The sequence below is a fragment of the Babylonia areolata genome, chromosome 22, assembly GCF_041734735.1.
Source record: "Babylonia areolata isolate BAREFJ2019XMU chromosome 22, ASM4173473v1, whole genome shotgun sequence".
NCBI classification, from domain to species: Eukaryota; Metazoa; Mollusca; class Gastropoda; order Neogastropoda; family Buccinidae; genus Babylonia; species Babylonia areolata.
Window position 1 is genome coordinate 12,477,150 of NC_134897.1, and position 13,069 is coordinate 12,490,218.

The 13,069-nt window shown below is 43.4% G+C and overlaps 1 protein-coding gene across 2 annotated transcripts; it reads right to left on the bottom strand.

The window, feature by feature from the left end:
- Positions 1-1,635: 1,635 nt before the first annotated feature.
- Positions 1,636-11,699, bottom strand: LOC143297185 (uncharacterized). 2 transcript variants are annotated; one of them, XM_076609384.1, is made up of 5 exons: positions 11,591-11,699; positions 10,135-10,369; positions 8,638-8,941; positions 6,582-7,392; positions 1,636-2,708 (listed from the first exon to the last, which is right to left on the bottom strand). In XM_076609384.1, exons 1-5 carry the CDS (start codon positions 11,608-11,610, stop codon positions 2,195-2,197), a joined length of 1,884 nt encoding a protein of 627 aa, XP_076465499.1. In that variant the 5' UTR covers positions 11,611-11,699; the 3' UTR covers positions 1,636-2,194. The 2 variants fall into 2 exon arrangements, with proteins under 2 accessions (XP_076465499.1, XP_076465500.1); XM_076609385.1 differs by lacking the exon at positions 11,591-11,699 and adding an exon at positions 11,416-11,577.
- Between the last annotated feature and the right edge of the window lie 1,370 nt (positions 11,700-13,069).

Genomic DNA, 13,069 nt, shown 5'->3' on the forward strand with positions numbered 1-13,069 from the left:
TTTATTATCATGTGTGTGTGTGTGTGTGTGTGTGTGTGTGTGTGTGTGTGTGTGTGTGTGTGTAATATACACTGAGTATCACAAATGTGTCTTATTCTTTTTTTTTTCTTTTTTTTTCTTTTTTTTTGCTGCCCCATCATCTGCACCGTTTCAGTGGCATTACTCCCACGCCGCTCATTTTGATTCCCCCATACACGGCCACACCCGGGTTCGTCCGTCACATTTCCAGCGTCGGCAGTCCGCAGGGAACCATCGATGTTTGGTCGCCAGGAGGCCACACACCAGAGGAGACCCTGCAATGCTGCCGAGTCACTTTGGTGGTGTTTAGTGGTGCCTGTTCTGATTTAACGTACTTATGACACCACCTACTAAGCCCCCTACTAACGATAATACTAGCTTTGTCGCGGAGCCAGACTGAGTAAGCATCCCTCCCAGAGTGGAGACCGCCACCACGTCCCTCAAACAACAGCCCCCCATGAATCTGCTGACACTGAAGACATTGACAGGACTCACCCCAAGCACAGAAGTGGAGGGGCATCGAAACTGAAGTCACCATGAGAGCAGGGCATGAAAGGCCACAGACTCTGAGACTGTTTTGTCTATACTGATGATGATGGAGGAGGAGGATGACGATGACGATGATGCTATGGAGGTCCATTTTGGTTTGGGACTGCATGACAAGGCTGCACTCTACGCTTCCTGTCATAATGATATCCCGGCATTAACCAGGCCCGAGAGATACAGACACATGCAGTGTTGGTCAAGTAATTTGAGCAACACACCCAAAGACGCATCCTTGAAATGGATGACACTCGACTGTGTGGTCCCAGTCTCCCCATTTAAGCCCACAACACACTCAACTCTGGGTAGGAGCCAGCCACGGGCCAAAAAACCCACCTCCGCTGGGATTCGAACCCGCGTCCTCCCAGCTGTCAGTCCGCGACGCTAACCACTTCGCCACGGCGGCTGGTAATGTGTCTTATTCTCATAATCAACACCTAAAAATTACACTTGCCCACAAAGGGACTGGGTCAACAAGTGTAAAACTGTACAGTGCTCAGCAACCAACAGTCTCCTCCAAACAGGAAGTCAGCAATGCAGGGAAGCAGCAAGTGATTCTTGTAGGAAAATGAGTAATACCACTGAGCTATCGAGTTCACCTAAGTCAGCCAAGGGAAATCAATCTATTTATGTATATATATATATACTAGATTGGAAGACCCTGCAACGCTTCAAGGACACCTTGAACACAATCCTCAAAGCCTGTGACATAGACATCGCTTCCTGGGAAACTGATGTCCTTGACCGCTCTCACTGGGGGATGCTGTGCTCTAATGGCATAAAGACGTTTGGAAACAAGAGAACACTGGCCATTAAGGAGAAGCGTGAGCGAAGGAAGCAGGGCTCAACTTCTGGAGACGTTTTCCCTTGCAACACCTGTGGGAAGTGCTGCGCATCCGGAATCAGCCTCTTCTCCCATATGAGGACACACACCGACAGATAAGCTTGCCTGCCTACTCATCCATCGGTCTGACGGGAGACTCCATCATCAATATATATATATATATATATAGTGTGTGTGTGTGTGTGTGTGTGTGTGTGTGTGTGTGTGTGTGTGTGTGTTGCTATGGAAGTTGCTATGGATGGAGAATACATGTTTGGACACACCTGACTGCCTCCTGGCTGAATTCACTGTAAAGAGTGCTTCTCCACACGAGATTCCAGATTTAATCAAAACACATAACACCACAATTCTGACAGCTCTGTCACTCTGTGAACTGAAGTCAAGTCACTTCATCAGTGCTTGCTTCTACTGGATTAGAGGCTGCCAGTTGAAGAGAATAATTCCTACATTTGGAAACTCGTAAATGTTTCTTGTCTTCATTAGCAAAAAGCAGTTGCTCATGATGAGTAGCCTCTTGCATATCAGAATAACATACATGTCTCTCTGATTGTTAAAGAATCACCTGAGCAACGGGAAAGAGGAAAAGTATGTCCTTTAACACTATTCTTTTTCATTTGCAAGAAACAAGAAGAGTAAACATACACTATAAAACACTGCACTGTTTCTGCAATAACAAAGCACCATGAGGAAGATGACGGAATGATTAACACTAAGCAAACTTAGCACTGCTAACACAGGGCTGGCCAGAGTTAAACACCTGGTTACAGTGGCGGCCTGTTACACACCTCTTCAAGGTGGTAGCCACAGGCCGTATAGGTGAGCAAACCTTAACATCACATCTTTCATTTTCTGCTGAAAGAGGGCAGCATTTCTCCAGACTCCCAGAGACTGACTGGTCCTGTACTGCAGCAAAGGATCAGTGCTGTGGTGTTCTCCATCCTCTCTCATTCCTGTGTGGTCATGGGCATCATCGTTGTCATCATCATCATCATCTTCCATTTCCTTGCTGCCTAGAGTGAAGGCATGGCTGTCGTCAGATCTACCATCACCGCCAGCACTGGAGCTGTGTGCAGTTCCATGATGCTGCGTCCTTTGCTCGGGGACGATGTTCCATGCCTTCAACAGCGATGGAGACCAGAAGAGTGAAGCGATGCTCTGATGGCCCAGCACGCTGGGCACCGTGAACAGCATCACAGGGTCTTCACCCTGCATGGACTGAGGGGACAGCCCGTCCAGCCACTCAGTGCTGACCACACAGACACGACCCGTCTCCTTGTTCAAAGCCAGTCTCTTCACTGTCTGCCTGCCACACAAAGCACAGTGCTGCATGTCAATAACGTCAAAGTTGTAGACAATCCAACCTCTTTTTCTCCAATAATAACTTGTCAATCATCCACTTCAAATGACTATTTCACAAGCAACAACAAACAAAATGTCTGGTGTGTCAAACAAATGGGTAAGTAAAGTTTGTGTCAGATTTAAAATCAACAGAATAACACAGATAAAATACAGGTTACTGAAACATAAACACACATGCATATATATAGGTAATATACTGTATAATATTGCCCTGTGGGTTGGGCACTGATAGAACAGACCCACTGCCCTGCCATGCATGTCATAAGAGGCAACTAAGGCAGGACCACCTCGCCCGGAGGATAAAGGGGTTTGCGTAGGGCTAACTATCCTGCCTGTAAAAAAGACCAGTTACAGAAGCATCGACAACAAAGAACCAAAACATTCACCTGGGCAAGGAAGGGTCTCCGTCCTGGAGACTTATGACGCAGTGCAGTGAAAGCCGAAAGGAAGCTGCAAGGCTGACTCCTCTTCTGACACCCAGGACAACAATGCGAGAAGCCACATGGAACATCAGGACGATGTATGAAGCAGGAAGAACCATCCAAGTAGCGAGAGAGATGAAAAACTACAAGATCGGAGTGCTAGGATTGAGTGAGACAAGGTGGCTACAGTCAGGACAGATGAGACTTTCATCTGGAGAGCAACTGCTGTACTCAGGACACACAGAGGATGGAGCCCCCCACACTAAGGGTGTGGCCCTGATGCTGGCACCGGAGGTACAGGGAGCATTCATTGGCTGGGAACCTGTCAACTCCCGCATCATCACAGCCAAGTTTACCACCAAGAAGAATGACATCAGGCTGAACATCATCCAGTGCTATGCTCCCACCAATGATGCAGAAGAAGAGAAGAAAGATGACTTCTACCAACAACTACAGACAGCGATAGACAGAAGAGGAGCCAAAGACATAACCATACTGATGGGAGATTTCAATGCCAAGATTGGAAGGGACAACACCGCCTACGAGGACACACGGACTGGGACAGATGAATGAGAATGGTGAGCACTTTGCAGACCTGTGCGCCCTGAACCAGCTGGTGATAGGAGGAAGTATCTTCCCACACAAGCGCATCCACAAGGCCACATGGAGATCCCTGAACCACGTCACGGAGAACCAGATCAACCACATCTGCATTAGCCGCAAGTTCAGGAGATCATGGCAGGATGTACAAATGATGAGAGGAGCCGATGTGTCATCAGACCACCACCTTCTTACGACGACAGTGAGACTACGCCTCAAGAGATCCACCAATGCCAACAACACATGGACAAGGTACAATGTTGGACTGCTCAGAAACAAGGACACACAAGCAGCATTCCAGATCAGCCTTTCCAACAGGTTCCAGCCACTACAAGAGCTGATCGAAGACGGTGAGATGGACATCGAGACACAGTGAGAACACAGCAAGAAGCTCTGGCACGACACATGTGAAGAGGTCCTTGGCAAGAAGAAAACTCGGCACAAGGAATGGATCTCTGCCAACACCATCCATAAGCTGGAAACAAGGAAAGAGAAGAAAACTTTGCTGAACACGAGCAGAACAAGAGCAACTAAGGCAAAGGCACAGGAAGAGTACACAGCAGCGGACAGAGATGTAAAGAGGAGCATCAAGAAGGACAAGAGGGAATACATTGACGACCTGGCCAGTCAAGCAGAGGCAGCAGCCGGACAGGGGAACCTGAAGGACCTGTACCTGGTGACCAAGAAGCTGAGAGGCAAGTTCCAACAGACAGACAAGCCAGTGAAGGATAAGAACGGGAACCCACTGACAACAACCAAGGAACAGCTGAAACGATGGGCAGAACACTTCCGGGAGCTGCTGAACCGCCCCGCCCCTGACGCACCACCGGACATTCCACCCGCAGAGACAGAACTGCCCATCAGCTGCGACAAACCCTCAAAGGTAGAGATCAAGAAGGCCATCATGACTCTGAGAAATGGGAAGGTTGCAGGGCCGGTGAGATGCCAGCAGAAGCAATCAAAGCAGACATGGAAACAGCTGTCAACATGCTATACAGCCTCTTCAGCAAGATCTGGGAGGAGGAGGAGGTACCAGCCCAGTGGAAAGAAGGAATCATCATCAAGCTGCCGAAGAAAAGAGACCTCAGGGACTGCAGCAACTACCGAGGGATCATGCTCCTGTCAACGCCAGGCAAGGTTCTCAACAGGGTTCTACTGGAAAGGATGAAAGAGGCCATCGACCCCAAGCTCCAAGACCAGCAGGCAGGGTTCTGGCGGAACAAATCCTGTGCTGACCAGATCGCCAACCTGCGCATCATCGTGGAGCAGTCACTGGAGTGGAACTCCCCCCTCTACATCAACTTCATAGATTATGAGAAGGCCTTCGACAGTGTGGACAGAGAGACGCTGTGGAAGCTGCTGAGGCACTACGGAGTCCCAGAGAAGATCATCTCCCTCATCCAGTGCACCTACCAGGACATGAGCTGCAGGACTGCCCACGCAGGCCAGCTATCTGAAAGTTTCGAGGTGAAGACCGGAGTTCGTCAGGGGTGCCTGCTGTCACCATTCCTCTTCCTCCTGGTCATCGACTGGATCATGAAGACCACTACAACAGGCAGGAACAATGGTATACAGTGGACACTCTGGACACAACTGGACAATCTCGACTTCGCTGACGACCTGGCGCTCCTGTCACACAACCACAGCCAGATGCAGGACAAGACCACTCGCCTGGAGACCACGTCAGCCAGTACAGGACTCAAGATCAACAAGAAGAAGGCTCAGCTGATGAAGATCAACACCACTGCCAACACACCAGTCACAGTTGGTGGAGAGCCCATCAGGGAGGTGGAGTCTTTTGTCTATTTGGGAAGCGTGGTTGACTGACAGGGAGGCACGAACCGAGACGTCACAGCCAGAATCGGCAGGGCAAGAACAGCTTTCATCATGCTCAAGAACATCTGGGCATCTGGAGCAATCAGTATGAAAACCAAACTCTGCATCTTCAACTCCAATGTGAAGTCAATTCTGTTCTACGGATGCGAGACATGGAGGACAACACAGACAATGCAGCAGAAGATTCAGACATTCTTCAACACCTGTCTGAGGCACATCAACAAGATCCGATGACAGGAGAAGATCCGAAACAAAGATCTGTGGAAGCGAGCGGGACAGGAACCAGTGGCCAAGCAGATACTGCGGAGGAAGTGGGGCTGGATCGGACACACCTTCAGGAAGCCAGCGTCCAGCATCACACGCCAAGCCCTGACCTGGAACCCGCAGGGAAAGAGGAAGAGAGGCCGGCCTCGCAACAGCTGGAGGCGAGATACTGAGGCAGAGCTGAAGCAGCAAGGGACCAACTGGACTGGAATGGCCAGAACAGCCCAGAATAGAGTGTGATGGCGAGGGGTCGTCGATGGCCTATGCCTCACCAGGAGCGATGGGCAAAATGAATGAATGACTGTACAATATACCTAACATCACTGATGCTGAAGAACGTAAACTGATGATACCGGTAAATCAAAATACGTAACGGTTACACTCACCATCATCACTAAATCAGAGTATCAAAGAGAACGATTTGTTTATCTGAATTTATAGATCCATACACATTCAGAGATCTCAACATATGAACAGAATAATAATCAACATCTCCTGTTTACAAGATTTCTTTATTTAAATTTGTAGATCAACCATATTAATTCAGACATATGAACAGTAAAATAATTTACATCTCCTATTTACCTTGTTCAAGTTCTTATCATCTGAAATAAACAAAGAACTTTTAACTTGAAATAAGAGTTTTAGCTTTTAAATTTACCAAAGACAACAATCACAAAGCAGAGCCGCCTTACCCATGTAAGAAGGTTGTATTCTTGTACATGACAGTGCCACAAGCCAAGTTGAACACGTAAACAATGTCATCAATGGCGGCCACACCCAGCTTTTTGCCAGCCGCCAGGAGAAGGATGTTTTCCTTGTCAACATCAATAATTAAACAACAACCACTAATCACCCTCTCCTGAACTTGTTGCGAAACCACGCCCTTTGAGCTGACCTTGAAAGTATGTTCCGTGAACGTCCTCCCATACTGGGCATATTTGCCCGAGGATGTATACACGACATTGGGCTGTGCGCTGCTCCGGCAGAAAGAGAAAGCACTGATGGGGAATATGTGAACATCTTTCTGCAGCAAGCGTCCAGTGGTGCTAAGCACGGCCGCACATATCCAATGGCCCGTGCACACACAGACAGCAACTTGGTCCTTTTTCAAACCACCGTCCGGCAAGAAAAACACTTTTGTGGGCACAAGATCCAAGATAGAGTAGTTCTCCACATCATGACTCTGTATAGAGACGATGCTGCCCACATTAATGACAACCAAGCTGTCATCCACTAGGTGCAGGTCTCCATCCATGGTGGCCACAATCATGAAGTGACCATCAGGGTGGACGTCCAGGGCAGTCACTGAACAGGGGCCGCACTGAAAGTCCGCCACCAAGGCGTTGCCCGTCAGGGTCAGCACTCTCACCTGCCCAAAATGGTTGCCAACCAACAGCAGGTCGGAGCTGAAGAGTAGACAGGTGGGCATGAAGTCTTTTGACGCCCACAGCAGCAGGGTGCTTCTGGCGTGCATGGCCATCAGGTGGACATCGAATTTGCAGCCTGCAATACAGTATTGTATTGTATTGTCTTGTATTGTATTGTATTGTGCTACTTCGTATTGTGTTGTGATAAGCTGTATTGTGTTCTATGTACTGTACTGCACTGTGGTGTTTTTGTGCTGTGCTGTATTGCATTGTACCATTTTGTTAAGTTGTATTTACAGTAATGTGTTGTACGTACTGTACTGTATGTTTCTGCATTGTTTTTGGGTTGTGTTAAGCTATACTGTAATGTATGTACTGTACCACATTGCATTGCATTGTGTTGCTTTTGTGTTATGCTGTATTGCATTGTATTGCATTGAAGTGTACTGTATGTCACCCTGTAAATATAATACAATTTCAAAAGGGCCACTCTGTAACACCAGTCTTTGCATAGAAACAACAATCCATTTTTAAACCAAAGACAGGTCTATGTAAATGAAGAAAGTTTACGGAAAAAAACAACAACAAAACAACAACTATTTTAGGTTGTAAAGCAACAACTTTTTTTTCCAACAAGACACTCTTTTGATAAAAGCCGTCCTCCAACATTTCAGACCATTTGGCATAGGTCTGTCTTCAGGGACTGTGTTATTTGGATGTCTTGTTTTCCAACCTACAGATTTATTGTTTTTTAAAGAGGGTCTTGTTTTGCAACCTAAAGTTTTTACAACAGTGAGTTTTGTTCATAAATTACAGTTTTATAAACTTTCTCCATTTGCAGTTTTGGTACACTCAGAAGTCATCTACTATTTCTATGACACAATGTGATGAACAATAAATAGTGGTAACTCTCTCCATGATTACAAGGAACACAACCATCTTTTGACATGTGCACACAGCAGCAAGGTGCTTTTGTCAAAAACCATCAAAGCAACCATGTGTTTGTTCCAGTGTACCTTTTATTTACCCGTGTGCTAGCTGAATTGGAAGCATAAGCTGCACTGACTTGAAGTTGTGTACCTTGTACACAGAGAGTTTCCACTCATTGTTTAATCATTTATTCTCCTAGCCTCATTGTTCTTTCATTATTCCTATTATTATATCTTAAAAATAAAAGAGATAATCTAAACACATATTCTTACTGTCAGAGTTGTCTGCAGTTTGACACAATTTCATCAATAATCAATTTTTGTTGGTGGAGGTATATAAGTTTTTACATGTATGTAGCTTGACTGATAATGGATGTATACAAGTTTTTCTGTGTATATAGCTTGACCGATAATCATTATATTCGTATACTTTATTATCATATATACTTTACCTGTGGCAATCATCTGATGACGGTGACTGTACTCCATAATGCGAGGAACAAGTCTATCACGGAAAGAAGCCTCAAAACACATAATATTGCTCCCAGGCCACCATAAGAAGACTGTCCGGTAAACCATGCTCAAGGCCTGGTCGGCCTTCAGCAGATGGAGAACACGGCGGGACCGCATGAAATGCTCGAAGCTGGACCCGGCCGACTGGGAGGGACGAGTGTAGGGGAGGACAGACTGCTGCTGACATCTGGAGTTCCACATCCTGCCCATGGCCCTCAACCTCCTGTCCCAGGACTGACACACCTGCACACACACACAAACACAAACACACACACACACAAATGAATGCATGCACACATGCATACTGCACACAAACACCATTGGGAGCATTGAATATGACAGTCAACCCATATTTGAAACAGCTGAGAATTTAATTAGGAAGCCCACTGGCTCTCTATTGTATTTTTATCAGTTTACTAGTTTGTTTTATTATATATATATATATATATATATATATATATATATATATATATATATGTATATATATATATATATATATATATATATATATGTATATATATATATATATATATATATATATATATATATATATATATACGTGTGTGTGTGTGTGTGTGTCTTTTAAAATGCAAATTGAAGAGAGAGGAATAGGGAAAGGAGTGATGACATGAGGTATCGGTCAGGTTGGGAAAGGGGTGGATTTTCATCTAAGATCACAACTGTAGATGTTTAGCAGAAGAACTAACAAACACACTACACATCGCATTCAACTAAGTCTGACCCTGCTAACTCTAACAGTAACTGCCTTACCATTCAGGCTTCAACAAACATTTCACATTCAAAACATGTGGATGGCACACTGACCCTAGACTAGTGAGGTGTTGTCCAGTTTTTAATCTTGGGATTTACTCTCTAGAAATCCTTTTAGTCCCCTGTGGATTAACACCCAATGCTAGGTATACTAGCCCCAACAACCTATGTCTGGCATTGTTTCCACTTGCAGGTTTCTCAAGACAATGTTAAGACTATATTCTTTTATCAAAATTCTTTTTTCTAACTTCAGTTATCTGCTCATGGTGGTGCTTTTTAAGAGACATAATTATTCATGACAACAACAAAAAAGTCTCTGTTGAGTTGTGGAGAGTTTCTCTTTGCTTGAGTGAGAGTGTTTCCCTATCAGGTGGCTGTCAAAGATCATCACACAGTGCAAAACTGTTGTTGCTTACTGTTAGAAGAACAATGTGACAAATACAATCATTCACACACATCATGTATACATACAGTGATACACATAAAAACATACACTACACTGACTGTGATAGTGTTTGCAGAATTTTCTTCCTTTTATACAAATTACAGCATCTGTTTCTAAATCTTACCATCAAATTTGTCTAACATTATCTCTGAACTGTGATGTATAACTTTCAATAAATGATCACAATGTAGAATTGGTAATGGAAGACATATGTACTTACCAAACGAAGATTCAAAAGATCTGGGATATTCAAATATCCTAGGATGTGCTCCACAACCATATTTGGCAGTGTGAAGAAGTCTTGTCTTAAAAACAGACTTAACTGTTTCTCCAAAAAGTGTTTCTGGTCTCGTGAGCAATTCAGCTCAAACTGCTCAAACAGGGTCTCTGTTTGCTTCAGTGACAGTTGTATCATCTGAGGCATTACATTCCCCATCCAGTTTTCAAAGGCTTTCCTGAATAAAAATGAAAAACGAGTTTAGTTAAATCCATGTAAAACACTATTTTAGTATTTATTGTCTATTGAAAAAACAAAACACAACTGTTTCTAAAAACAAACAGAAAAAAAACCCACACAAATCACAACACACATTTTAATTATAAGCATGCAGATACAATGTGACTGGTATGATTACATTAATTTAAGGGCAAAATGAGTAACATATAGCACATCAATGTACTTAGTTTGGTTGTGTCAAAGGAGGCTATCAACTGAAGAAATGGAGGACAGCACATGTTTGCTGCTTAACTTTTGTCTGTGTTGATTGTATTTGGCATTGCTCCTGATTTTGAGCAAAAGTTAGATGCACAAGCGCATGATCCAAGATGGCCATGGAACTCTCCAGTGGTCTATCAAGTATTATTCATATAAATTATGTATATAATCATTGTGACTTTGTTTTATTTTTGCTGACATGGAGCACTTTACAACTGTCTGCATTAAAAGTACAAATTATGTGTGTTTGTCTTTTCAATCAACCATTTCAACATAAATAAAGCACAGTGTCCTTCACTCATGATAACTGTCCTTATGTCTTCCGATCTTCCTTCTGGTCTTCTTCTTTCTTCCTCATTAGTGACCATAATCATCATTTGGATTATTGAATTTATTCTGTCAATCGTAGGTCAGTTTGAATGCCTCTTTGTTCAGAATTTAACATAATAAACATGCAACAACTTGAACAAGAAAACAGCTTATGTTGTGTTCAAGTATAAGATACATTAGTTTTTGTTTTGTTCAGTTTGATGCTGGTGAACCTTATGAAAATGCAGTTAAATACTGAAATAAATGTTTTCCAGTTTCATACAAATGCCAATAACTGACGCTGATGGACACTGTGCTTGAGCACCCGTGACCAGTCACAAATGATAATATATTTGTCACTTATGGGGGAACCCGTTTAAGTAATAAAGTGGACGAGTCTCAGACTAAAGCGCCTAAGAAAATATGTGGGATTAATCGGCAGGTACTACTTTTCACTCTTCACCAACGTGTGATTACCTTATTATAAAACGGTCGACTCAAACATCAGTGGCATGGCAAGGAGGCCATAACGAAAAGAACAAACAAACAACAACAAAAAAGAAAAAAGAAAAAAAAGAGGCAAATCCGACACATCTGGACAAATCATGAATGAGAAGTTATACGCCAGAAATAAATGTAGAGAAAGACTCACTCGTCCATGTTTTCAGTCATAAACTAATGGTTAGAGAACACCAAAATTGCGACTACTTTCCCTGCCCGTTTCTGTCAGATTCACGTGAGGCATATTTGAGATGGGGTCGGTAACTTTGGATTTAGGGGAGTTAATTCTTAATGAAACATTTATACCACAATGCACCAAAATAACGAAACAGTTTCGTATCGACACCCGTTGACTGTACTGATTTAAGTTAAAGGGCTTATACTCTCTCTCTCTCTCTCTCTCTCTCTCTCTCTCTCTCTCTCTCTCTCTCTCTCTCTCAGGGGAGGTGAGGGAGGGATGGAGAAACATACATATGTATTCATTTGTTGTTTTTACTGTTTACTGTTGTTGTTTTTTGTTTGTTTCTTTGTTTGTTTGTTGTTGTTTTTGTTGTTCTTGTTGTTGTTTTTTTACTGTTTACTGGGTTTTTTTTTACAGAGTTGAATATATCACTGGACTGGTGTAGATTTTAGTCAAGAAAGAGTGAGGTGAGTTGAAAGAGAGAACTAACGAGCGAACGAAAATGTTTTAATAAACTTTAGCCATGGACCACAGTTCAAAACCAGGCGACAGGGGGGTGGCACGGGAAGGGGTATTATGATACTTGAACAGCATCACATAATATTATTCTGTTCATGGACGTGACATTTTACTACGGATTATGTCTGAGTAGATTGTTTCTCCTTTTGATCACATGGAAAATAAATTTTGATACTTGACAATTTCTCTGCTTGTTGTTTGATCGGATACATATTTAAACAGTCTTGAAGAAATTCACTGATCCGCAAATCAGTGTACACAGAACAAACAATGAATGGTATTCAATTTCAGTTCATCCTGGGAAAAAGTACAGAGAAAGAGAGAGAGAGAGAGAGAGAGAGAGAGAGAGAGAGAGAGAGAGAGAGAGAGAGAGAGAGAGAGAGAGAGAGAGAGAGAGAGAGAGAGATGGATAAACAGGCAGACAGATGGTGATGCTGGCATAGAGTTTCCCGGCAATGAATGGTGCGACTGTATATCACGTACATTAATTGTTTTTCCATTTTATTGTGTTTAATTGACTGTATTCGAGACACATCACTTTCAGATTCAAAACATTCATAAATCACTTCAAACAGCCAATAATCAAGCTTCTAGAGTGTAGACGTCAGTACATGTCAATGTAGACATTAGTCTGTGATATAGTCCAACAGATATTCAGACACTGGTATTCAAATTATGTGTTTTTAATGTGGTATTGTGAAGTTAGAGAGTGCATTTTCAAAATTACCTCCTTTTCACACACTTATACACAAACCGTATTTAGTCCCCCACCCCCACCCCCCCTCACCCCTACTCACACACATATTGTTTCGCGGCCGCTGTATGAGATTCAGTTTTGATGATGGTTTTAAAGTAAATGTAATTTGTCACAATGATTTACTAAGAAAAGAAAGACATGGATTAATTTTATGTATTAATTGTAAGGCAAGT

What these genes read in the sequence shown, in the direction of transcription:
- LOC143297185 (XM_076609384.1), bottom strand. Translation starts at nt 11,610, where the DNA reads ATGACTGAAAACATGGACGA. An exon ending in ATGACTGAAAACATGGACGA is followed by an intron (nt 10,370 to 11,590) that starts GTGAGTCTTTCT and finishes ATTTTTATTCAG; the next exon opens with GAAAGCCTTTGAAAACTGGA. An exon ending in AATACAACCTTCTTACATGG is followed by an intron (nt 2,709 to 6,581) that starts GTAAGGCGGCTC and finishes TTTGTGTGGCAG; the next exon opens with GCAGACAGTGAAGAGACTGG.